Consider the following 27,542-nt stretch of genomic DNA (forward strand, 5'->3'; position numbering starts at 1 on the left):
TGTGCACACACTAACACACACACACACACACACACACACACACACACACACACACACACAGCCCTCCACTGCAAAAGCTGTGGAGTTTTGTTTTTATGGGTGTGGACTGCAGCCAGCTTCTACATTGTAGGCATTTCCCCCCATAATTGCCAGTGGCCACTGTGAGACATTTTTATGGTGGTCAGAGGGCACATCTATAAGGTCCTAGGAGACTCACGCTCCTTGTTTCTGCTCTGAGAGAACCTGAAAAAAATCAAAAACAAAGCCAAAAACCCCACCAGTGCATCTTTTCAGTACTTCCCCTGATTCCACTGAGGCTCTCCAGACTGAAATTTCCAGTCTTGGTCATTTGTTTATCATGGCCTTCTCCTTAATGTCCTCCTTCTCGTGTTTAAGAAATTGGGAGACAGAACTTGTGATCTCAGAAGGCTGTAAGATCTAAGTATCTGATGTGTATAAATCAGCATGGGTTTTGCTCCCACACACTGTTTAACTTCTGAAAACAAGCATTAACATCTTCATCTGTCAGATAGAGATGTGAGTATCAGAGTTCCCACTGTCGTCCCAGAACCTGTAGGACAAAGGGTTAGGGTTTTCAGATTGCCTTTTGGAGACAATGTACCCACAAGATTAAATGGTTTGGGTATGCTCTCCCACCAGAATAGCTAGTATTCTGCTGAAAGCCTCTGCGGATATTGCTCCAGTTCATTAGGTCATATTTGCAGGTGTCCAAAGTGCAGAGTGGTAACCTGCTGGTGGGAATGGAAAGCTGAGACTATTTCATCTTCCTTCCCCATCCCTACGATGGGAAAGCACTATGGTAACAGCCCTCCTGGTTTTCTCATAATGGATGAAGCTGGTTAAAGGCATGCCTTTCCAGCTCGCTCTTGAACTTACATTACTTAGATGGTGATCTTAAAGTCCAGAATCATCTTAATAATGACAACTAAATTGCTTAGCATGGCAGTCTCCTTAGAGACTGAAAAGTAACTGATAGCCTTTCCATCAGCAATTTTGAACCTTTCACAAGAGTTGTATGCATGTATATATGCATGTGTGTGTGTGTGTGTGTGTGTGTGTATACTTGTGTTTGTATGTGTGTGTGTTATTTTTCTCAGCATTTGTTACTCTCTGAGAATATACTATTGTCCAGGACTATTTAATTAAACATAACTTTAAAAAGTTTGAGTTCTCCTTTAAAGTAGTGACAGAAATTGTTTAACATGATTTCTTGGTTATATGCTGCCTTTGGAATGGCAAGAAAGCAGAGTCAAGAAAATCCAGCCACTCTGTTAAATCTTTATTTATTTTCTAAGGAGTGAGAGAGCATTTTTATCCAAGCGATGAGAACCTCCTGGAGTTGATTGACTTAAATTAGCTTGATTGCTTTTTATCAATCACAGCTGTGCTGTTTAGCATAAAAATGCAAAACATCTAAAAAGCATTTGCCTTGCAGCGCAGTAGAAAGATGTTTTTAGTTAGTTTTAAGATGTTTCAAATTTTTATTCTGCACAGATTCTCTAAGAATGTATCCAGAACATATCTAGTTACAGAGAATTAGTACAGATATTGTAAACTTCGAGAAAATGAATTAAAGAAAATATGCTGTTTTATGAATTACATATTTAGAATTTGGGCTTTTTTTTTGCTTTTAAATGTCTCTTATAAGTTAAACAGTTCAGCAATATTTGTTGCAGTGACCAAGCCACACAATTGCTGCTAAACATTAAGAAACAGTCTTTGGGACTTTTCACATAATAAGCCATTTGGCCTTTCCTGAGGAGCTGTTGACACGGCTCAATGGAAACTAGCTGTTAGAACGTTAGGTGAAGCCCACTTTGTCTTGAAATCCTGTGAATGAAATTCAGCCCATCCTTTGCCTGGCTTCTTGGTTTTCTCCCCGGCTTCAGTGATATGATGATGAGTTAAGGGTCACTAATACCCTCTTTGCTGGTGCTGTGAGAGTGGCCAGCTCTGCAAGGTGGTCCAGGAGCCTAGGCTGCTGCTTTTTAATCTCTTACTCCTTAGATGTTGTCTTAAGCAAGTCACAAGAAGGTGGCTTCTCAAAGCTGAGAGGGAGGAAAAAAGTCAGATGTTGCACCGGATGCTTGTGTTTTTGTTTTTGCTCAAGTGGTTCATCTAGCTTCCTGGATTGAATCCCTTGCTGGTCCTAGCACTCAGTGCAGGACATGAGTTCACACAGCTGAGCTGTACAGACCACCAGCTACCACGCATGCCTGAAAACAAACCTGTGTGTCCTGGTCAGGAACTCTACAAGCCACGGGTGTAAGAATAACATGTACTCACCATTACTTAGCTGAGGAAGTTCCCGGGCCTGCAATAGGAATACCAGGACCATAAGCTTTGGATTGGAGAGGACTTGGCATGCAGAGTCCCCTATCCCTGTGAAAGCACACTAGGGCAGTGCTTAGATGAGTTAGCAGAATAGGCAGGAGTCGCCTGGAGGGGATAAATGGAGACCCTTTGAAAGCTTGTGCTTTGGGCTCCAGAGTTGTGGGATTAACAAGGCTTTTCTCCATTAGTTTTTTCATGCAGATTAGTCTGTGATGGATGTCTGTATTGCTTTTGGGGCTATATAATAAAATTTCCAAGTATTTGATGTATAACTGTATTCTTGGAAATTAAAAAAAAAATACCTGTTTTACTCTTGCTACAAACCATTTTCCAAAAATAATTCTCCTACTATGAAAATATATATTACAATTATACTATTAATGTGTAAGTCAATCATAGCTTTAACCTTATGACAGAATTTATGAAAATGTTTTCAAGTTCTCTTCCAAAAAAATCTCGGCTCTGTTGTATATACATTACTTTTGACATAATTATTTCAGTAATTTACCTAAAATTTAAGAGGTTTTGTTTTTGAAGTTAGCTTAATGTTATTAAAACTGTGTCCATGTAGTTTTAGACCCCCTCACTGTAATTGAATTGAATTGATTAGTTAATTCGGTATTTTAGAAACAGGATTGCATGTAACTCAGACTGATCCCCAGCTCCTCGTGTAGCTGACACTGAACCCTGATTCCCCAGCCTTCTCCAGTGTCCACTACCACATCCACCTACCTGGCTTTTTTTTTTTTTTTTTTTTTTTTTTTTTTTTTTCTTAATCTCATTATGTGGCTGTGTTTCTGTTTGGTCATTGTGGAAGTCTTCCTCTGATGTACAAGAGGGTCCTGGACTGCTGGATCCCAGGGCTACCTCTATGACATGTTGTGTGGACTTCTAAACTGCTGTTTTAAAAACTAAGTTCCTTTTGATTGGCACACTCTACATATTTATGAAGTACAGTGTGATGTTTTACTTAGGTATGCTTTGGAGGCAAGGTATATAGACTTGGTTTAAGGCCACAGCCAGGAACAAATTTCCTGGTCTTGGTAATTCTGGGATTTTTAAAGTTTAAATGTTCAACATAGCATTAGTGTGCTTTGTTTCCAATGTAGTTACCACAGAGGGTTGAATGCATTTCCATATTCTGTTGCATGTACTTTCCTTATTGTCTGCATAGATTGTGTAATAATAGATCATTATTTGGTGTGATTATGCATCAGGGTTATTCATTATTTACTTAGCAAAGGCAAATGCTCTCCTTGGTATTTGTTTTCTGTCTTGGTATGTTACAGTTTAAACCCTTTACAAGGGTTTATTCATTCTTTTTGAAAATAAAGTACAGGTACAAGGTCAAAACAATTGCAGTTGGACATAGCTTGTTTCCATAGTTACATACCTTGATACTCCTCCTTTAGTCCTGTGCCCAGAGCTCACTCCAGCCCAAGGAGACAGCTGACCTTTTGGTTTTCTCTTGTATACTATATTTTATTCCAAGCATGAGGTGTAGTTTCTATACCCAGTTTCAAGTTATGTGGAAAAATAAACTTGCTATTTAGAACTTACCAAGCTTTTTTTTAATATATAGTATGGAATATAAGACATACATTTAAATTAATTTATGTCTATTTTATGGATCTATCCTAACATAATGTATTTAATAACTTTCTTTACGTATTTTTAAAACTTGTTACCTGTCTCTAGCCACTGTTCTCTTTGGACTCTCCTGTCACCATGATCACTAGAACTGTGTCTTTTCTCAGGCTCCCCTACTTTCTACTTGGGGTAGTCACAGTACTGTTTTCCATCCACAATTACATTTTCAGAATATTTGTTATGCTTGTTTGATTTTTTTCCCTCAGTTAATCTGTAGAATGTTTTTAATTTACTAAAAAGTAAGTATAAAGTGCATTGAATCTTGTGAGTTACCTTAGGGAGAATAGATTAATTCAAGTTAATTCTATATTACAAGGTATTTCCCCGCTTTTATGTTTTTTTCTTAAAGGATGGTTATTAAGGTTGTTCTCAAGTGTTTTCTCTTTTAAGATATTATTTTTGAGTGTATATATATATATATTTATGAATTTTGCATTTGTACATACATAATATGTATAAATTAATATATACACATATGTATATGTATTCAGACCAGTCTTACTCTGTATGTGTACCTAAAAATGATCAGTGATTTCAAATCTATTGTTGTATGCTCAGATGAGTAACATTTGTCCCTTTGTTGCTACTGTTCAAGCTTCAAGCATCTTTATGTGTGTGTGTGTAAGTGTGTGTGTGTGTCTTTATGCAGTTCTCCAACTTACAGACAACACAAAACCTGAAATCCGTTTTTACCCAATTTTGTATAAAAATGCCTGAAAAGTTTCCTTAGTAGCAATACCATGGTTCATTGCTGAGAGATAATGCCCCATCCCAACCCTTCCCACTACCCTGAATGTTTTCACTCTAGCCTGCCACATGGCTAACCTTGCATCCTTCAGATGTCACTTCCCAATGTGGTATGTTCTGGTGAGCCCTTTACTGAAGTAGCCCTTTTGACTCTCAGATTCTCCTCTCCCTGCTGTTAACACTGTCTGGTATCCTACCTAAAGTATTCACAGCATTCCTTTCTTTCTCTTTTTGTTCCTGTTTCTCACACTAGAATAAAAGCTATTTTATTCACCAATAATACCAACATATGGAATGCTAGCTGGGACACAGAAAGTATCCTGTGGATGTTAATAAGCATATGAATGGAGTTCTGATGCAAAGTTTTAAGACATGACCTAGCTGGGTATGTTGGCTTTTTTTCAAATTCCTCCATGCTTCCTAAAAGATAATGCCCCAAGTTTTCTAGTAACCCAGGTAACCTAATCTTTTCACACAAGAAAGACACACATCCCAATAACTGAAGTTAAAAAGTGGTTCTATTTGCTGAGTTCTGCAGTCATCACCAGGTAGCTGTATTGTAACTTATCCCTGTAAGGAAACATAGCACCTTTACAGAGCCTCATCAGTTCCTTACAGAGAGAGCATGCAGAGTATTTATAGTAGTTTGGGATTTGGTCTCCAGTGGTTTAAGATAGGTCTTTTGTGTTTAATACCAGCTATTTTGTATATTTTTAAATTTTATCTTGATCTCTCAAAATTCTTCCTTAAACTACAGTATATAAAATATACGTGCAGCTTCTGGGAGTCTCATAAGCTCCTCATTTTTCCTTTGAAATCTTTATATATATATATATATATATATATATATATATATATATATATACTTTGTTTTGCTAGTTTTCCTGGATTTTACCTTCCAGATGTGTCCCATTCTGTTATCCACCAGCTGTGCACATCACATCTCCAGGTCTCTGAGCCACCCAGAAAAGGCTCCATGTAGCACTGTTCTAAAAGGGAAATGTCACAGTGTCTCAAGCCCTGGACTTTTTGAAAATGAATGATGATGTTTTAAATTCTTTACAGTGAGAGCCCATTTGGGTGTCCCTAAGCTTGCTTTACAGATGAAAGGGAAAGCAGTGACATGTACTGGATTAGTGAGTCAGCTTGTCTCGGTGACCTGACACTAAGCAGTGGAAGGAAGGGTTATTCTGGGTCACAGGTCAAGGGCAGTCTGTCCCACATGGCAGGGAAGTCAGGGTAGCAGGACCTTATGGCAACTGATCACATTGCATCTGTAATTAGGAAACAGAGATAAGTGCTGGCTTTGGGCTTGCTTTTCCCCTTGTCTGAAACAACAACCTGGAACACAATTCCAATTCATGGTGATGTATACATTCAGGGTAGGTCTTAGCCCCTCAGTTAAACTGTTCTGGAACTGCCCTCCTAGACACACTCAGATACATGTTTTCGTTGTGATTCTAAGTTTAGTTAAGATTGAAAGTTAATTATCCCAATGTCTTCACTATAAATCTGAAGGGGACCTGGGAGAAGCTTCCACTGGCTCCTCTTGTCACTGTTGCCATTGGAGATGTTGATGGCTGTGTTCTGCTCTCTAGAAACATTGACTAATAGGCTATGATAAAGCTTGATGTCATGCCCTTTTGTTACTTGAACTAACAAGCTTCCTGCCAGCTTCTGGTGATGAGTGATCCCAGGGCTGGCCACTAGCCTCTTTCAGAGGCATCTCATCTTAACTTGCCTGCCACTGTCTGTGCAATAACCCCTCATTTGTAGTATATGTAACACCAAGAAGGCTCCCCTGTTATTTCTGATGTGACAGGGACTGGCCCAGAAGATTCTACACATACATCTCCTTGATGGACCAGGAGAGTTCAGGGAAGGTTGAAAGGTCAAGAAATCTGCTGCTGAAAAAGGAATGGGCAAGGAGTAATGTCAGGATAAATGGGCCTCCCCAGAGCTTAAATTTGCTTTTACTCAGTCTTAAGGTTGGAGGTTGGTCTGCAGGTGGTCAGGTATCCACTGGTCTCTGGACACTGCCAAATGTATCTGGGGGCAAGATAGACCTGAGTAAGAGCCTGTCATCAATTTGTTTTATGGCTTGAGGTTTACAAGAAGAGGAAAGCAGGGAGCTAACTCAGCAGATGGCAATTTTTTCCACTCTCATAAGAGAAGGAAGGTTTTGTCCATGTACACAATAATGGTTTTGTAGTCAGGACAAATTTGAGAGGTGATTCTTCTCAAGAACAAATCTGTCCAGGCCACTTCTATCTTTTTAAAAATCAAGATTCTTTAGTGAAGCTCAGTTTATCTGTTTCCCTTTAGTTGTCCCTGATACCATAGATAAGTAGAACTCTACAGGCAGAACAAATTGTTTTAAGGGTCTTAAACCAGTCATGATATCTCCAGGATCTCGAGTTGAGGTCTTCTCTGTCTCTGGTCATCCTTTGAGTTTACTATTCTTTGTCCCTTGGGCCATAGCTTCCATAGCTCCTCCTACAGGCAGATATCACTCATTTATCTTAGATAAACTTAGCTGACCCCACTCTATCCTCTACTTCCCCCATGGTAAAAGGCACCCAACCTTTGGCTTGCTTATTGGTCTATCTTTCTGAAGAGGTTATCAGCCCACTGATGAAGGCAGATCTCTCTCTTAATGTTGCTCCTTTTCTCAGAACTAACAGAGATCCTAGTGTTTATAAAACAAGAGATTTTCAAGTATTTCTAAGTATTATTAACCCAAATTTTGTGAATGATGCCACCCACCACCTTTAATGCGGTCCTGAAAATGAGACCACAGACCTTGAGCGTGCTAGCTAGGCAAAGCTTTACTTCTGGGCTATGTCCCTGGCTGTGTTTATGTTTTCTATTTAAACTAGGGTTTCAATTAAAAAACAAAAAAATAAACCTCATTTATTTATATTAATGAGTTCAAGAAGCTAGCTGGGCTTGTCAGAGAAGAATTCCTTGGTTTTCAAGAAGAAATCCCAGTTTTTGTCTACTTCAGAAGTTTAGAATATCAAAAGGACACAGAAAGACAGTTTCTGTTTTATTTTTCTATTCAAAGTGAACCTTTTCTTAGAAAAATGCTGAGGCTGTTAGACTCGTGTCCCTTTAAGTTGAATTATCTTAGTGTACTTATCTTTCTTTTTCTTTTCTTTTTAGTGTACTTTTTCTTTTCTTTTTTTAAAAAAACATAATTCTGATATATTTCCCAGAAGGTGTGGGAGCTGGTAAATACACTGGGTGAATCCTGTCAACAGAAATCTTTATAGACTCTTTCAGTGTTCTGTTCTTTGTTTTAGACTTCATTATTTGATTTTTTTTGTTTGCTTTGTTTCTGTTTTTGTTTTAAATCAAAGAAACCAGTGAAAACAAAAAATATAATGAAAACATTTCTTGTAATAGTGCAGCTTTCTTCTTTCTTATGAGCAGTGTAAAGGTCTATAGAAGCCTGGCTTCCTCTTGGCTCCCTCAGGCTGGAGCTGAGGGGCATCTGGCTGCCCCCTGGGGTAACAGCCTGCTCTGCAGTCAATTCAGGAAGCATACAGCCCAGGTTTTTCTTTATTCTGAATCTCCACAGCCAGGCAGTTTCAACTGTAGTGTTTAGTCTGAGTCATGAGGTAAAGGGAGGGAAAGGCTAGCCAGTCTGTGGATGAATAAAACATGAGTGTAAGAACATCCAGGTGACAAGGATCCTGTGACAACTGGTATTCAAAGTGTCCCATTTTTATGGATCCAAAGTTTAATTCTACAAAGAAGCCAACTAAAATCTACTTTATATTCCTCACACCAACACTGGTTGCAGAAGGTTGAAGTACTAGGATGCTTCTTGGCCAAGACAGATGCAAGTCTGAGCACAGACCTTTCGATGGATGCTCTCTTCTGTGGCTCAGAGAAACCCAATTTCCTCTTGCTGGAACATTTTCATCTCTAATGAATGACTTCCTGCCCTTTATTCGAGGGCATGGCGCTCTAATGGCTTTCTCAGGCCCTGATTTAGGAGGCAGAGAAGCTTAGGTGTTGGAAGAACTAATGTTTTCATGTCCCATCCCGTGTCTGTGCTAGGCCCTTGGGTCTTGATTCTGGCTCAGAGTGGGTGTGAGGTCTTGGTTGAGTCCTCCGGTTTCCATCCCTAAAATAGGAGAAATTATGCTGTCTATCTCAGTATCAGCAGTGACGTGATGCTCTTAAGCCAGTCAATAAAGAGCGGTGTTTTGTTATGGTTACACTATTGTTGTTTCAAATAGACGCTGGAATGAGGCCCCTCAGATACTCTCACAGGGGTTCTAAAGCACACATGTGAATGTGAGAATCCTTTGAAGGAAAGCAATCTTTCACGTCCACAGTCCATAATGTGTTGTTGTCCTGCCTGCAGACACTCTTATCTTCCTCAGTGACAAAAGTAGCTTTTGTGGTGTCTATCTCTCTGAGGTGGAAAAGGAATGTGAAGGTCACATTGAGGTCCTCATGGCCACAGCAGAGATTCAGAGAGCAAGCAGGTCCTGTCTGCCAACACTGACCTCATGGGGATGTGACTGAGTCTCAGCGGGGACATCATCCTGTTCCGTGAAATGGAACTTTATTTTCATAATCTTTGCAGAGATTACAAAGAACAGAATTTCATCCATCTTTGCCTGGAAAATAACTCTGCACTGAGAACTTTGCCAAGAGAAGAAAAACAGGAAGAATCTTTTTCCCCTCTACTTTCTAATTTGATTACCCCAAATTTCTATGTTAAAGACAATTGTCAAAGATATGAAAATGGTTTTTAGGTCCCTTCTCTTGTAACGCTGTCTTCTGAATAATTTGGATAGCATGTGTAGTCCTGAAATAACCAAGAAGGTTTTTTTAAAGTTTTTTCTTTACCTTGGTAAAGTTTAAATATATTGCAACTTGATAATGTTAATGAAAGCAGCTAGTGAGGGAAAGGGATCTATAAAAGGGACTCACATGAAATCATCCTAAGTTTTGATCTTCAGAGGGGACGCACTCAGTAATTTCTCATTCTCAAAAATTCTTAAAGTTTCTAACAAATATGGTAAAACTTAGCAGTTTCAAAAAGTGAATATTGTGTATTTTACTATTTGTACAAACTTCTTTTAGCATTGTTAGTAGTCAAAATGTAGAATCTTCTGGAAGGATTACTCTAACATTTCCAGTATGGTCTCTATTCTGTCGTTTGTAATAATGTGTAAAATATGCCATGTCAACCTCTGCAGACCAGGACCATTGCTCTAGATGTGACTTTCTTCGGGACTCCCATTGTGCTATGGGCTGGGCCTAGCTCCATGCTTGTTCTCTGGTCATCTGAAGACATTTGTTAAGGTATATGCTCTTTAATAAAGATGTGGTCTTCTGGGCAGTGAATGGAAAAACATTAAGATTGTGTATTCAGCCCGTAAAAACACTGAGGACCTACTGAAATATAGTCAGTGTAGTAACCTTGGCACTAAAAAGTATGCTTTTTCTACAGTTTGTTGCCCAGAATATTATTTGGCTATTACAAAGAAGGGGAGCACTCCCTTTAGATAAGAGCTGCTTGAGGCAAGGATGGTATTTCATTTATCTCTATATCCCTATTGAAATTAGATATTCATTGATAAATGCTGGATGAAAGAGGACAATAGTTCATTTGATCTTACTTTGTATATGTGAAAGACAGAAAAAGACAGACAGAGGACAATTTTTCCTGTTACTTCTTCACTTTATTTTGGAGTCAGGGTCTCTCATCTAATCTGGACCTCACTTGTTTGGCTAGACTGGCTGACCAGCAAGCTCCAGAGGCCTGCCTTTTTCTACCTCCCCAGCTCCTAGATTATAGGCAAGTGCGAATGTGTACAGTTCTTATATACGTGCTGAAGATTGAACTCGGGTCCTTATGCTTAAGCCGTCTTCCTATCCTGCAGGTTTCTAGGGCTTCTGTAACAAATAAGATAACCATAACCCTGTGGCATAAAACTCTCAGAATGTACTGACTGGAGTCCAGAAACACTGGTGCAATATCAGTAATGGTCCTTTTCCTCTAGAGACCACAAGGGAGGGTCCCCCTTTTCTCACTTAGCTTCTGGAGACTCCGGGTAGTTCTTGACTTGTATTGCATAACTCCAATCTCTTCTTTAATTGCCACTTTGCCTTTTCCTCTCCCGTGTCTGCTCTGTCCCCACACTCATATATAATGTATGTGCCTGTGTGTGTACATGTGTGCGACTGCATGAGGAGGCCAAATATATGAACAGGTAGGAGGCTATGCCTGGAAGTGTGAAGATTTTAGGGCTGCATATTCTAGACCCAAGGTCCATTGTATGTAGGGTGCATTACTGCTTCATCCTCTGAACTTTCCCAAAGCCTGGGCATGGCCTCCTAGGTGCCATTCTCTTCACTAATCTCTGTTTTGTCTTCTCTTCCATGCCCTGGTTATGTGTTATGTGCTTCTTTCCTCCTGAAAGGGTCTCTGAAGCTGCTTCCAACTGACTGAAGTGAACTGGTGAGGGAAGATAGACAGAACAGGCTTTCTAAGAGGCAAGAACACATGGTTTCCTTGCAATATTTTCTTAAAGAGCTCACAAAGTTTAAGGTTAAGGAAGCTGGCTCACCAATATATTTAATTTAGTAGAATGTCTTCATCCTAGGGAGGGTTTTTAGGGTAGAATAATATGATTCACTGTATTTTAGGTTCTTTCTGTTTGCCACTGAAGTAACATACCCAGTAAGAAGAATTTCTAGAGGAAAGGCAAGTGCCCCTCCCCCAGGCTGTAACCTATCCCTACAGTTTATATCAGGACCACCATAGTTAAGGTGATTGCCTCTTAAAAGATGTCGATTCTGCATCCTAGATGGGGGTAAAGTTGTCTGGCAGTATGTTCTCCCCTGTGCTGTCTTTACTCATCTTGTCTCTGTATCTGACTTGCGGTAGAATGGCGGGCTCAGTGTGGTGCATTTGGTTTATCCATCATCAGAAGATGTAGTTCCTAGACATACTTTCCCCCTCTGTCTCAGACACTGCTTCCTTTAGATTACTGCTCTCATTTCTGGGCATTTCTTATGTTTCAGATAGATAGGATGCTGCCAGCACACTTCCCTCCCCTCCATAAAATTGGTAATTGTTAAAGGTAGAGCCATGGATTTTGGTAGTTTTCTGTCTAAGACTCTCTGCTTAAGTGTCTAAATGGGATGCAGAGTGCTGCCAATAGCTGCCCTTAGATTGCACTGAAAATGTTTGCTCCTTGGATGTTTAAGGCCAGGATAGCTGACAGGATCTAAAGCTGCTTAGAAGTCCCTTAGTTTGTGGGTGGCTTAATGGTATCTGCATCACACAGAGCATTCATTAATGCATTGGTAGCATGGAGTCTTAAAATCACAGACTATGACATTAGAACTGACTTAGTGAGCTCCACCCTCTTATCTTACACATGTGAAGGCAGTGTGAACAGCTCTAAGTCTCCACTCCCAACTTAAACCCTTTTGGCTGCTCAGTTTTGTTGTCGCCACAAAATTGAGGGCTGTTTCTGTAGAAGGCACAGTTATCAGAGTAATAGAATATGGCATAATCAATATTTACATTATAATGAGAGGAGAAAGACATAGAGAAAGAGGGAGGGAGAGAGAGGAATGAAAGGAGAGAGAGAGAGAGAGAGAGAGAGAGAGAGAGAGAGAGAGAGAGAGAACACAGGACAACATACTTTCCATACTAAAATATCCACTGCCTTCACAGTGTGATCATGCAAATGTTTCAGCAGCAATGAAGGTGAACCCAGAAAGAGATGACCCTTGGTTTCTTCTTTTAAAATGACAGAAGACTCATGAATGAGTCAGCACAAGTGGTATAGGTGTGTTCTGCCAAGACTGACAAATTCCCAGATCTCACATAAAGTTCTAAAGAAAAGATCCAACTCTATAAGGCTGCTCTCTGGTTTTCACACTGGTACCACAGTGTACATACTTTTATGGGATATCCACCAGAGCAGACTACCTGGGCATGGGTTTAAGACAATAGAAAGTGTTTATCTGCCAGCCAGAGACCACAGTGGCTGTTCGGGACCCAAGTGTAGCCCCAAGACTTTCTCAGGATGAGCACAAACTCAAAATCCAGGATCAGCTTACCTTATTAGCAAGAACAGTTAAATAGAAGCAGAAATACAGAAACCCAAAAGCAAGGTTAGTGCATTTAGGGGCTTTCCTAGAACTGTGGACTTTGATGGAGTCACTCTTAGTTTTCATTTTGGAAGGTGGTACTGTCTGTGTGCTCAGATTTATGGCTTGAGTGGTACTTCCATATTGACATCACTGTGATAAGGTCTGGGGGCCACTAAGGTCTAGTGACCTCTTACACATCCCTCTGCTCTCTCTCTCTTTCTCTCTTTCTCTTACTTCCTTTCTGTCTCTCTGTCTCTCTTGGTCTGCTTCTTTCTCTCTCACTGACAAACATAACAATAAAAAAAAATAATAATGATAGTAATAATAATAACAACTACAATATTTTGAATGACCAGAGAGTGTAAGTATCATGACTTTATATTTGTTACACATCATGAAAGTTCTTGGTTTTTAGGGTGACTGCTTTTCTCCCTTGTGCAACTTAGTGTTTCTTTTCTCAGCCCTCTGTTTGTTAGTAGGAGAATGCTTTCAAGTTCCACCAGAGAAAGGATTATTTGCTGTGGCCAAGGTAAATTTTCATAGGGTTACATATAACTGCCTATTTGAAAATCATATCTGCCCTTCCCTAAGGTCATTGCTTATATGAAACTCCAGCTTGGCATAATTGTAAGGACAGGTTCCTAAGTCTCCTGCATAACCCCAGTAGAATTTATTACAATGAAAACCAGTTAAGAAACATTACAGACCACCTTCTCTTTTCTTCATCATTAGCATTTTCTCTAGGGGAGCAAGCACAGAATGAAATGGTTAAATGATTTCTTGAGAGCTCTGAGCCTGACTATATTTTTTGCTCTCAGCACCCCATAGCAGTTGATAGATGGCTGTCTTAGTTCACTAGGAGAAATTGAATGTGTTAATGTATTTCTTGTTTTTTTATTATTTGTACAACTGAGAAAAAAGTAGGCATTTAATAAATAAATAAATTCATATTCATCTGTCCTTTTAGAAATCATCTATATAAGTCCCTTTCTCTTATTCTCATTAAAAACAATGCCGTATGTGCTGAAATGGATTTTACTGTCTTTTACAAAAACTTTGTGCAATTTTCCATTTGCTTTTTCCATGAAGATATTTGAAGTTCATATTTTATTCTTATTAGTCTTCTCTTTTATGCTACATAAGCCAATATTGGTCAGATCTCTCATATCTATAAAGAGAAGGGAGTTCCCATATTTTCTTTCAGCACATCTATAGTTTAATTTTTTTCCTTATAATCCTTTATGTTTACTACATTTTAATGGTAATCTTGACTATGGATCATGAATACCTACAGTACTATGCACTATTTTAAAAAACAAATGTTTTATACCTTAGAGAAATATTTGTTTCAAAGAAAAAAGAATCCTGTAGTCAGCCAAGAATTATACTATGTAATACTAATTGCTTGTGATAGCTTAGGGCCAGAGATAAGCATGACTACTAAGTATGTTCTAGTTCTTACTGATCTATGAAACTGAATAAAAGTTATATGTTAGTTGAAAATCAAATGTCAAAATTAACATTTAAATCAATACTAACGGAAGAAGGATATGGATAGTGTTTGCTAGACATGAATTCATACTTATCATGACTATTGTCCCAACTGCACTGGCAGTCTATGGATTGGTGCGCTGTGCTGGAGGTCTGATGATTGGCCCACTGTGTCAGCTACGGTCCCTCTCTTAACTCTAGTGCTGCTAAGATCAACATGTTTTCCCTTACATTCTGTTGCTGCCACTTGGAGTGAAGACATCAAATGAATAAGTCCTCTTTTTATTCTCACTTCACTGTCTTCAGTACAAATACAGACATGTATATTTCCTCCTGGGTTATGATAAGGCTACATTCCTACAAACCCTATCTTAAGATTAAAATGTTGTTGTTTAAAATTAAAAGTAGAACTTCCAAATGATCCATTTGTAAAACTTCTAAGGATGCCCTTTGAGAAGTGAACATCAGCACACAATAAAGATGCAAAAACATCCATGTTTATTGCTACACTTTCCACAATGGCCACATTGTGACAGTGTTCATCAAAAGATGGATGGTTAAAGAAAACGTGGTGTTCTTACATAATAGACTTTTATTTGGCCATAAAGAAAAATGATATCATGTCATTTTGCAGAAAAATAGGTAGAACGAGAGATAAGAAAGTTAGAGAAAACAATAAATTAAGCCAGTCTCAGAAAGGCAAATATTACATAGTTTTTCTTGTAAATGGAATCTAAGGGAGAAAAAGGAACATGAAAACAATAGGGTTCTGTTTGGGATATGGAAGGACAAAAGGGTGATGTCCAAAGGGATACTAGAGAGGTCAAAATGATTAAAGTACATGCTATGTGCCTTAAAGTTAACTGTTGCTGGGATGAAACACCATGACCAAAGCAATGTGGGGAGGAAAGAGTTTTTCAGCTCTGCTCTCACCTCACAATTCATCATCAAAGGACGTCAGGACAGGAACTCAAGCAGGGCAGGAACCTGGAGGCAGAAGCTGATGCAGAGGCCATGGAGGAGTGCTGCTTTTACTGGCTTGCTCCTCTTGGTTTGCTCAGCTTGCTGTCTTATAAAATGCAGCACCATCAGCCCAGGGATAGCACCACCCATAATGGACTGAGCCCTCCCCGATCAAACAATAATTAAGAAAATGCTGTATAGGCTTGCCTACAGCTGAATCTTATAGAGGAATTTTCTCAATTAAAGTGCCCTCCTCTCTGATGACTCCAGCTTATGTCAAGTTGACACAAAACTAGCCAGCACAGTATGCCTCTGTGGAAATGTCTCAATGAAACTCCTTAATTTGTGTGATTAATATAGCCTAAGAAAGCATACATTATAAGTGGAAAACACATTTCATACCCTGAATATACCTAGCCTCAGAGCATGGTGACAGTACACTGAGAGTGGGAACTGTCACCTGATGTTGCTGCTCAGAATCATGAGACAGTTTTCGCTGCTATCCTGAGACAGTTTTCGCTGCTAACCAAAGTTCCATGCATGGGTTGTTTTTATTTTTAACTAAATGTGATTTTTTGATACCATCATAAAACTTAAGAGACAAAAAAATTAAACCATTGTAAGTGGTTGTTAGCTAGAGAGCATTATTTACATGAAGCAGAATAGGTTCCTTTGACTTTTGTGGTAATCATAGAAATAATGTCACAACATAAAAAATAAGTTGTTTTAAAATTTTATGAAAAATTAAACAGGATTCCCATTTTCCAGGTTTATTTCATAGACACAAATCTTAAGATATGGCACTTAAACAAGGACAGTGTCTGAATTATTACCCTTCTGTAAATACTACAAATATACATTAGGAAGGTACTCCTTTGGATTTACTTTAAAAAAAAAAAAAAAACTGATCTGAGGAGCCACAAAATTACCATTTAATTTCAGCACTGAATAATCAGTGATTTAAATTTTCAGGGCTTCAGTCAATAGTTCTAATATTTTTCAGTGCTGGATATCAAACCCACGGTTTTGAGCATGCTAATAGTTCAGAATTTTTGTGGCATATCTAAATAGAATCAATACTTCAAGTACTTATTGCAAAATAATTTTGTCTCTAAATGGAATGTGCTTCTTTGAAGGAAAATGAATACAAATGAATGGTATCTACAATTTCTTTCTCTTAGTTCTTAGTAAGGATAAAAGCCTGGAAGATAGGCTTTGAAATGTCAGGAGATACTAAGATTGATAGTTCTGCAAATTGGCTTTAAGTATTTGAATTTATAACTATCATCGTGTTGCAAAATAACATTGATTTTGGAATGGCTCACTTCCTTTTGTAGTAATTCAAAACTATGACAGCTTTGGTTTTATAGTGAGCGTAAGAACCAGCGAGGTAACTTCAATGAGGTAAGGTTAGTGTTGGAAGTTTTATTAACAGAATTTTAAGTATTAACACATGACTTACAATTCCCATGTGTTTTCAGAAATTTTCTGGAGCTGAACTGAACATTAAATTTTGAACTTTGGACTAGTCACTTAAAACCATTTAATTTTAGTGTAAGAAGTAGCCAAAAACCTGAGTAAGAAAACAGCCTTTATAAGGAGTTGGCTGGCTTATTAACCGCACATGATAGGAATTCTGTACTGGCGATACCAAACCCTTACATCCCAGCACTGCCATCTTCACTACAGTAGGTGACATGAAGGACCCAGGTATAATTTTTTTGACCAGTAGATAAGACAAATACATCTTTATAATATAAGAGTATAACTTGTGCTATTAATAAGTTGGTGATTGTAACTTTTATAAGCATACCATGCAGTTGTAAAAATACCAAATATTCCAAAAGTCTAGAATTTAAAGTATTATTTAAGAGAATAGATTATGAGAGAAAGGTATGCTGTGCATTACAAAGCACTCTCTAGTAAAGCCACTGCTGTTTCTCTTTGTGTGCTACTTGCAGGGTTTTAAATATGGTGGGTGCAGGGTGCAGGATTCCCTCATGTATAAGCCTCTGATGTGGTGAAGGCTGCACGTGGGCGGGGGGCTATAGATCCTCCTTCTGTGCCACACTGATGCTGACTGCAGTGGCCAGGAGGAAGATACATATCTCACTGACATTACCCAGCAGTCCTGAAAGGCCTAACTGAGATGACTCAATCTCTTGCCATCTGTGACCCTGAGAGGCATTACAACAAAAGGCTGAACACAGGGAGCTCTTGGAAGAAAGGGTCTTCTGTTGGTTTCTGGCTCAAGCAGTGTTCCTCTGCTAAACTTGGTCTCAGTGGCTGCATTTAAATGGTTTGACTTTGTTAACATGCAGAAGTTGCCTTAATCAATTGTCTAGAGAAGCATTCCCACAATTCTTATCCTGCTCCTCCTTGACAAACAGCTTTACCTCAGGTGAGTTTTTCATGTCAGTAGTTGTTGGTCATATAGTCCTTCAACTTCTGGATGTTTTCAGCCATCACATACTGTCAGTGTCCAATCCTAATTTCTTTAAAAACAACCAACCCCCTCCCCCCAAACTTTTAATTGATTCTTTGTGAGTTTCACATCTTCCAGTCCCCTTATATCTATCCTTCACTCTTGCAACCTCACTCCCAAATACACACACACACACACACATACACCACACACACGGCACAGAAAACATCTCATTGTGGAAGCTGTAGTATGTTACAATATGTCCTAGAGCATGTCCCTCTGTCCATACATCTTCACTTGCCATGTTCATTGCAATGAGTTATTGGTCTAGTTCCAGGTCTCTGGCTTTTGTAACACCATCAGTATTGGATTCTCATCAGGAATCCTCCTGGTTATCCTGTTGTTGCCCTGTGTCATGGAGATCCTGCAGCTTTGGATCAGTGAGACTGGCTCTTTCACACATCCCAACCATTAGTAGATGATGTAGATTTTAGGGTGGGTTAACTCAGAACCCTAGAATTTGGCCTAGGTGGTAGCTGAGCTGGTCAGTGCACCAGCTCTCCTTTATCTGTACCACTAGAAGTCTCTAGCACTACTCCAGCTAGGCCACCCAATGCCCCCATTGGCACGAGACAGGCTCAGCTCTCCTGCTCTCATACCCTAGAGATCCAGGGGGTTTGCAAGAGCAGAGGGTGAGTACCAAGGGATGAGGAGATGTGTGGAATTGGGATCCATGATGTAAAATTTACAGAGTCAAATCAGAAGTTAAAAATAATACAGACATAGTACTTAGCTGCTCTGCCCTCACCTTCATTCTTAGAATAATTCAGTAAGGCATAGATGTCACCACCCTGTTAAATACCCACAATAATGGGTGACCCCAAAACATCTTTCTATTTGTTGACTGGAGATAAAAAGGATACTGACAGAAGGGAGATGAAGAAGCCAGAGTTACAACTGAACACTCAGTAAGAGACAAGATATGCTCTCATCAGTACAACTAGTTTTTGGTAGTGTAACTACCAACGAATAGTTTTTTTCCCTAAAAATTAACTTTTAATATCCTTAAAGACTTATAAGAAGGTTTTGAAAAACAGTGATCATTCTGAGTTCTTCTCAGAATAGAAAAACTAGACTTCAGTAAGACTTACACAAATGGAACAAGCAAGCCAATGTGCTCATAGGTCATTTCTCAGCTCTCTTGTAGAGGTCAGTAGTTTCTGATGGTCATAGAAGGGAAGCCTATAGGACCCCTGTGCCAAGATTCAGCCTCAGCTTGGTGAGGGTTTCCTGAAAGAAGAGGTGTTTGAGAGTAGTGAAAAAAAAAAAAAAAAAACTTGAAGTCAATTGTGGGGTACAAGCTCACAGCCTGTGTTCTACTGGAGACAGCCTTTTCCAGCGATCTCCATATAGCTCCTTCAGAAAGCTCAGCTTTTGCAGTCCAAGGCCCTATTTTTATTTACATATCAATTCATTTATTTACTCCAAGTTCCCTTTTGACTATTCCATGAATCAGTATTCTATGACCCCAACCCCCTGATTCTTGGAAAAACACAATATATGTATATAATCATTACAAATGAATTCAGAGATCTGCCTGCCTTTGTAAATACAAACAATAAATTTAGGTGGGTGGGATCTTATCCTGAGATTACCATTCTGACCGAATCTGGGCCTAGACCTAAATTCACTGTATCCCAGGCCAACCTTGAACTCAGGAATCTGCCTGCTTTTGTACCTTTCTGGCAAGCTGGCTCATAGTGCAGCTCCCTCTGTTCTTTTAGGTCTATTAAGGTCTTCATATAATTTACATTGCCTTCCTATATTTTGCATAGTTGAGAAAATATTTTGAACTCATGTTTTCAGAGTTCTTTCCCACAGCCTTAAGGGCTATCCTGAAGGTCACAGCATGTACCAATTTGTTAAGGACATAGACACACCCTTGCCTCCTGGAGTTGTGCTGTCTTTGATTATCATAGAGTCATTAACCTTGGAAGAGAAGACATTCCCTGATAAATTTGTAAGGAAGAATGTTTTCCAAAGAAGGAAGAATATATTTGTGTGTGTGTGTGTGTGTGTTTGCGCTCACGCGTGTGCACACACAAGCACATGAACACACACACACTAACCTCATGCCCAGCAACTGTCAATACTAATGGAGATCCACACCCTTCTGGCTCTGTTCTAGCAGCAGAAAACCATGTCACACCATCCATGCCAGGCCATGCAGGACTCGGCACCCTTGCCTCACTACTGTATTAGGTCTGGTCTGTGGTCTCTCCAAGCACCCCTTGAAGTCTTCATTCTGTCCTTCTGGAACTATGCAAGCACCAGCCTAAGTCAGTGTGATGACATTTCCACAGCAGAGCTAGAAAACTCTTGTTTATTGCTGGACAGAAATCCTGCCAGAAACATTCAAATACAAAAGCAACTAAAATTCTAAATATAGTTTAAGTTCCATGTAGCCTAAATAGAATCACTGACCTGTCTTTACAATATTATAACCATGGGCCACATGTTACTGTTGAGTTCCTAAGGCATGGCTGGTCTTAAGGAGATGTATAGGAAGTTCAGAGTAAGGCCTAGGTTTTGAAAACAATCTGAAAAAGCAAAATATCTCATAATTTTCATATTGATCATATGCTGGATAGTGATATTTTAGATATAATGAGTTATATTATACCTCACTGTTCTTTTTAATATTGTAGTTCTTAAGAATTTAAAGTTCCAGATATGGGTTATATCATCATATTTACTGTGGACATATTGGCTTAGATATTTTCCCTAGAGGAGTGGACATGCCTGCTCTAGCCAATCTACATACACCACACACTGCTCACCTCACCAAGGAAAATCACTCCTAACATAAATTATGTTAATTCACCAATTTTCAGATGTTCATCAACTGCAGATGATCAATATACTTTTTGTGCTGACTCTGGAATGTTAACATTCAATTAAAGTCTATTATAAACTAATTAACTGGCCTAGAGAATTTATTCCCAGGTGGGAAACATATGTATCCACCCACCCAAATACCTCCCAGCACCTACACATATATACACTGTGTGCTGAAATATTTTAAAATCAATGTTAAGCTATCAATGTTGGATGATATTTCATATTAGAGCACAAAACCTTACCTGCTTGTTCTCTACCCTTCCTGAGAGCTATTGATCACCCAGCCTTTATTACATTTCTACAGTATGTAAATCACTGGATTTGGGGCTGCAGAAAGCACAGTAATGAAATATAAATACAATAGTGAATATTTATTGAGTGTTTCTGGATGCCAGGCACTGTGCTAAGTTTTTTTTCTTCTGTTATTATTTAATCCCCAAAACAACTGGATGAAGGAGGTACTGGTGTTATCTTCATTTCTCGTCTCATCCTTAATTTATGCTTGCATTCTCTGGGTGGGTTCATGGTCATTGCTGTGAGTTGGTTGAACATGTATATGCATTGCAGTCTGTTTATGAAAAGCTGTTCACTTGAGTGCTTGCTTATTTATCCATTGAACTCAATGACATGGGCTTCATTTTCAGTCTCAATCTTTCTTTTTCCCAAGCCCGTGATATCCAACTCACATTCACATATTCATTCTCAAAAGGCTCAGCTTTCTTTGAGTTTTGTCTTTGGGTCTTCTTTTTTCTTTTTAAACCTTCTTCCAATATGCAGTGGAAGGACCAGAGAGGAATTTGAGGTCCTATATGTAGAAAGAGCAAAGGGGAACAAGGACTTTTCATTTCCCCTAGGTTCATGGTACTGTGTAAAAATCTAGTCTTAAAATGCTTGCAACTTATCAAATCCAGAAGTTATGGTAGCTGTTTCTGAGTTGTTTAAGGTATCATACTCTTTCTTCAATCCTTACAGGGACTACAAGGACTTGGTGTTTGTGGGGGGAGATCCTGCCTCTCACAGTCACTTGAAGATGTAGACTTTCAGAGAGTCTGACATCTTGCAGCTCCACCATCTACCAAATGTAACCTCTAGGATTCTAAGGAATGGCAAAATGTTGGTACACCAACAGGAAGTGATGCGCTACATTTGGGAGCATTACTAAGATCCCAGATGTCATCTTTCTGTAAGGGAGCTGACTAGACATCCCAGTCTTTTTAACCATTCAGGAGGGTAGAGCATTGGCTGTGAATGAGAATGAGTGGTTTCCACCACAGCAAGTTTGGGGTTTGAGGTTATTTTGTTGTTTGTATCTTTGGAAGCTGTATATGTTATGTATCCTTCCAACTTCGAAGCTGTCTTCTCATTTGAATGATTGTGAGTTGAATCAAATTCAAATAGACCCTTAACCCAAGTCTGCTATTAGGGAAAACAAACAAATGGAAGAACTTTGGCTATAGAACAAACTATCTTGGGAACTTTTGTGAGCATTCTGGTTTCCTTCTCTTTTAAAGTTGCTCTTCATGAAGGCATGTTTGTTTTATTTTTTGAAGAGTTATCAAGTAAGTTGCAAGCAGCGTTTTCTTTCTCATTGAGTATTTGTCTCTGGAGTGTTGTTGTCATTCTAAGATTGACACAAACCACTTGATTCTTAAATGATTCTGGCACATCAAGTGGCACTTGGTGTTCTGTCACAATCTTGAAACTGTTTCTGAAGGCCCACATAAAATATGGCAGAGAAATTGGGAGCCATTTCTATAGAATTTTTAGAAGCACACCTCACTATGGTAACTGGTTATAATTCCTGGGTGCTGACATGAAGATTAATAATGTTTAACTCTGATTTTGGCAATTTCATTGCCACAGTCCTTTCCTTTCAAGTTATTACCTGGAACCTAAGTGATAACAAATGTTTTGTTTTATAATGCCAGATAAAAGTTAATTTTTCATATGTTACATGTTTTTATACACGGTCACACACATGGACATGGACACACTAACACACACAACTGGATCAAAAGGAGATGAGAAATTCTCTTAAAATGCAAAGCTGTTAGTAGTTTAAACACTAGGTGACTAGGTCTCATGTGGTTAAATGATATGGGGAAAATGTGTGTTCCACAGTATGGGTCTTTGTGCATTGATTATATCATACAGTTCTTGTTTTCTTTTCTTCTTCTTTTTTTTTTCTTGGAAATGATAGCCCTCTTTGCGTTGCCAAGTATTATTATTGAGTCAACTGCCAAAGTTTAAGAGAGAGTGTCAAAGGCTCTTAAAATTATTTGGTGTTGAGTGAAGGGACAAAGAAAGGTATTCCATATTCCCAAACAGTTCAACTTTTATCTTTCTACCTGATGTTAGGCCATGACTTAGACAGGAAGGCCTTGCTCATTTCTCTTTTTTTAAAGTAGTGTGCACTGTTGGCAGATATCAGCATGTTCATTAAGGGCAACTTTAATCCACTTATTGATAGCCATTTTAGAACTACACATTCTAATTTCTCATAGAATATGCTTTCTCTGGCCTGCTTTTCACTGTCTTTACACTTTTGTGCATCAGAAGTCCTGCACGCTTGCTTGTGGTTTTGCACCATCTGGAAGTTTGAGTTTGACTTTAGAAATGATGTCATACTTGCTTACTGCTAGCTGAGCTAATGTTGGTTGAGAATTGGATGCAGTTCAGGTCAAAGTTTTTTGTTTTAAAAAAAAAATGACCCTTGAGTTATTTTCTCCCACCCCCTTGATTCTAGGAGACTGTACAAAGCTTTAAAGATAGAGGGAAGGTGATTGAGGGGCATGATCCTAACTCCTTTGATGTTCAGTTCATGCCTTATGGTCATGGAAAATAAGCTGCCATGCAAAAGAACTCAGCTGGCACTGGCATCTTCTTGTCATATTGAGTTTGGGCATTGTGAGTAGCATGTTGATCACATCCATCCTTGCTTTCTGTTTTAGTCCAGGAAAAAATATTCTCATAGAAGGGTTTACCTTTAATCTCTTCTGGGTTCAGGACAGTTTACAGCAGGGCACTGTGGAATCACAAGTGGCAAAAAGTGCTACGAACACTATTTGGATTATTCATTTCATGCAGCTCCTTTATACAAATGTTCTCCACTGCCATTCTCGGTCTCACATATCAGTGTTGATAGTGGGCATTTCCTTTTGGTTCACAGATGGACCATCCTGCTTTGACAGCTAGGGTGCAGGGCTGTTGTATTAGAGAATCTGCAGTTCTCAGTCTCTGATCACAGAATGTCAACTCTCTCTAGGGCAGTCAGAACTGCTCACCTCGTAGCCCCATGCTTTTGACATATCTCCTCCATGGGCAATCCCAGCTACATCTTCTTTTCTGCAGTAGAAACTGTAAAAAAAAAAACAAAAAACTTAAACCTTTTAGAACACAGGTTTGGCTTACACACACACACACACACACACACACACACACACACAGACACAGATACACACACACACACACACACACACACACACACACACACACACACCACTTTTGGAAAGGGTTAAGCAAAGAAGATTCTAGTCTTCTTGGTCTTTAATATTATACTCTCCTGGTATAGTCTACCCAAGGCAATTCTTGTCTTTATTGCCACAGGGTATCAGACATCAGTGTCTAGAAGCTGTGGCAGGAGATTGGGGAGGGAAGGCTTACTTGTCCTGACCTTCACAGCTAGGTAGGAGAAGACCTGGGCCCAACATCTGTGCTTGGAATGTTCCAAGTTTTCTCTTTACTGTGTCCTCATAATGATCACAAGCCTTGTTATTTTGTATTATTATGGTATTCTAGTAGACTTCACTTTTTTATCTTTAAATCTATATTGTGCTATACAGAAGCAAAATGTTCAACACAAGTTTATAGAAACACAGTAATTGTCTATGTCTTGTTGCCACAATCTTTTTTTTTTCCTAAGACAATCACTTGTCACCCTTTCTCACCTGGTTATTTTTACCTTTTTACTTCTTGTGGTTACTGCTGCTACCACTGCTTGATTTTCTGTTGTGGAGGGCCAGGATCAGACATCCATCATCACAGCATTCCATAATCCATAAGTAATACATTGTCACACACCCCTTGAATTTCTCAGGAGGTTTATATAGTATTTTGGTTTCTGGACTTGGTTTTGCTATTGTTTGGTCTCTAGTCATGAAAGAGAATGGTATGTTTGCCAATTCTCAGTTAAATACCCATATTTTTCAATTTGGTTGAAATACCAAATTTAAATATATTAAAGTATAAAATATAGAACTATATGGTTTGGTGAGCCTTGATAATTCTCTGCATTATGTATCTGTTCTCAATCAATCTGTAGAATAAAAGTGTCCTTCCTATGGAATAATATACAAAACTTTACAAATCAAAAATGAAAAGGGGAATACACCTGTATGCCTGTCATCTCTTGGTACTTCTCTCATTTTGTCCTAAGTAGCCAAACTTGCTGACCCTTCTTCAGGAAACATGGTGTGCCATGGTCATGCCAATATCAAGTAATCCAGATTTACTCAGGTCTTCTGCTCTTTACACATTCTCTCAAGGCTTCCTCTGCACCCCTTTAATATTATTTCACTGTGGAATTGATTTTAATCTAAGAATTGTGGAGTGACAATGTGGTCATTTGAATGAGAGTGGCCCGCATAGGCTCATAGATTTAAATGCTTGGTTCCCAGTTGATAAACTGTCTGGAAGGATTAGATTGCATGTTCTTCTTGGGGGAGGTGTGATCCCCAATTAAATGATTCTTTTTATAAGAGTTACCTTGGTCATCGTATTGCTTCACAGCAATAGAAGAGTATCTAAGGCAGACAGAAATATTCAGGTGCTAGCATTTATGCCTACTGACATGGCAGTACAATAGTTTGAGCTAAGATTTTTAGACTTTTCTTAACATTCAATTGAGAAAATAAATGCCCTGGGAGTAATGTATTAGATATCAGTGTTTAGCACAGAATCTCCTTGGAAACTTGTAAGTGGTTGCTGATAATAATTAGGGACATAAGACTTCATATAGTGTGTAATGGTTGTTCTTAGAAACTGGCACAGCATATATTTGTAAACATGAGTGAGAATGTGGTGGAAATTGATAAAGGAGAATCTGAAAAGATGAAATAAATTTTAAATGATTTTCATATTTTTGATATTTTTGATATTTGTATTTTTGATACTTTGGTGATTTTCTTCTATGACCTGATCTGAGCTGTCTAGTCTAGAAATAAAACTTACTTTGTGGATGGTATCCAGAATGGTAAATTACCCATAAGGTTTGGGGCTTGGGAAATGACTCTATCAGTAAGAGAATTGCCATGCAACATGAGGACCCAAATTTGGAACCCCAGCACCCAGGGAAAAACCAAATGTGACAGCATGCATCTGTAATCATACTCCTGGGGAGGCAGAGACAAGAGGATCCTTGGGGTCTTGTTGGCTGCCGAGTCAATATGACTGAATTGGTGAGCTGCAGGCTTAGCAAGATACTGTGTCTGAAAAAAATAATAAACTAGTGTGCAGAACAGTTAAAGAAGGCACTTATCATTAGCTCATAGACTCCACATGCTCAAACACATATGTACACATTTATCCTCACATACACGAGTACACAGTCACATGTAACATACCACCTATAAATACACAGATAAAAATACATACGCTTATGTTATTTTCCTTTAATTAATAACATTTGAAAAATGTGAGTCTTGATTTTCTAATGTTTGAACTCAGGTGACAATGGGGATTCTTTGGTGTTCTTTGTCTGTTTTTAAGGAGTTGAGGTTGTCTGTTTCGCTCCCTGGCAGCACAGCCATGTGCTTCCTCATGGCCCCATGCATTTTTCTAATTTAGCAGCCTCCCTACGTGTCTATCTTGTTCATCCAGATGTTCTTTGTGTTCTCTGTGTTCTTGGACGATCCTGCAAAGCATGAGCAATGTTTTCCCTCCCCAGGATCTCATGTGGAAGAGTTCGTGTGCCTTGTTCACAACCCTAAGCAAACATATTGTTTCCCGTCAATAGGGAAACAAACATGGGAACATGCTACTATTTTGCAATACCTTATTTCATGAAAACTCTATAGAATTTTTAAAAAGTATTACTGTTCAGCTATTTGAACAACAGAACTTTATGGTTGATTGTAGTTGTCAAAATGCACTGAGGTGACTTTAAAATAGATTTATATTCTTATTTCATGTGCTTGGATGTTTTTCCTACATGTATGTCTGTGTACCATGTGCATGCAGTGTTTCTAGAAGTCAGAAAATGGTGTTGGATCCCTCAGAGTTAACGATCTTGGTTAACAGTTGTTAACCACCATGTGGGTACCAGAATTGAACCTGGGTCCTCTGAAAGAACACCCAGCTGGTTCTTATAACAGTTGAGCAACTTGTCTAGCCCCCACCAAAGTGTACTTGAACAGAATTAATTGCACTCTGCTCAGGTGCTGTCTGCTGCCATCCCTATACACAGAACAGTACTGATTATTGGCAACCTCTTTGTAAAACCAAACCTTCTGTCTTTGTCCTCATCTCAGGTAGATGCACTGAGATTACGGCTGGAAGAGAAAGAATCTTTTCTCAATAAGAAAACAAAACAGCTCCAAGACCTCACCGAAGAGAAGGGGACCCTAGCCGGAGAGATCCGTGATATGAAAGATATGTTAGAAGTAAAGGAAAGAAAAATCAATGTTCTTCAGAAAAAAGTGAGTAGCTGAAAGAACCCCTTCAAGTGGAGAGTTGTTAATATATATGTCTGATATTTCAGAGATAGGGCCATGGAAGATAAAGTATCTTTTGAAAATTTAGATTAGGATTGTGAACGTTTTATTTCCTGGGTATTTCATTTACTAATAGTTGTACTGTATCATTTTTAGTGTGACCT

The 27,542-nt window shown here is 38.8% G+C and overlaps 1 protein-coding gene across 1 annotated transcript in view; it reads left to right on the forward strand.

The window, feature by feature from the left end:
- Erc2 (ELKS/RAB6-interacting/CAST family member 2) overlaps positions 1-27,542 on the forward strand; it is an 827,882-nt gene that overhangs the window by 306,253 nt on the left and 494,087 nt on the right. The window contains 1 exon segment of the mRNA XM_076931310.1: positions 27,196-27,363. Coding sequence (XP_076787425.1) covers positions 27,196-27,363 — 168 coding nt within the window.

Source organism: Arvicanthis niloticus, chromosome 3 (genome assembly GCF_011762505.2).
Source record: "Arvicanthis niloticus isolate mArvNil1 chromosome 3, mArvNil1.pat.X, whole genome shotgun sequence".
In the NCBI taxonomy this organism is placed as follows: domain Eukaryota; kingdom Metazoa; phylum Chordata; class Mammalia; order Rodentia; family Muridae; genus Arvicanthis; species Arvicanthis niloticus.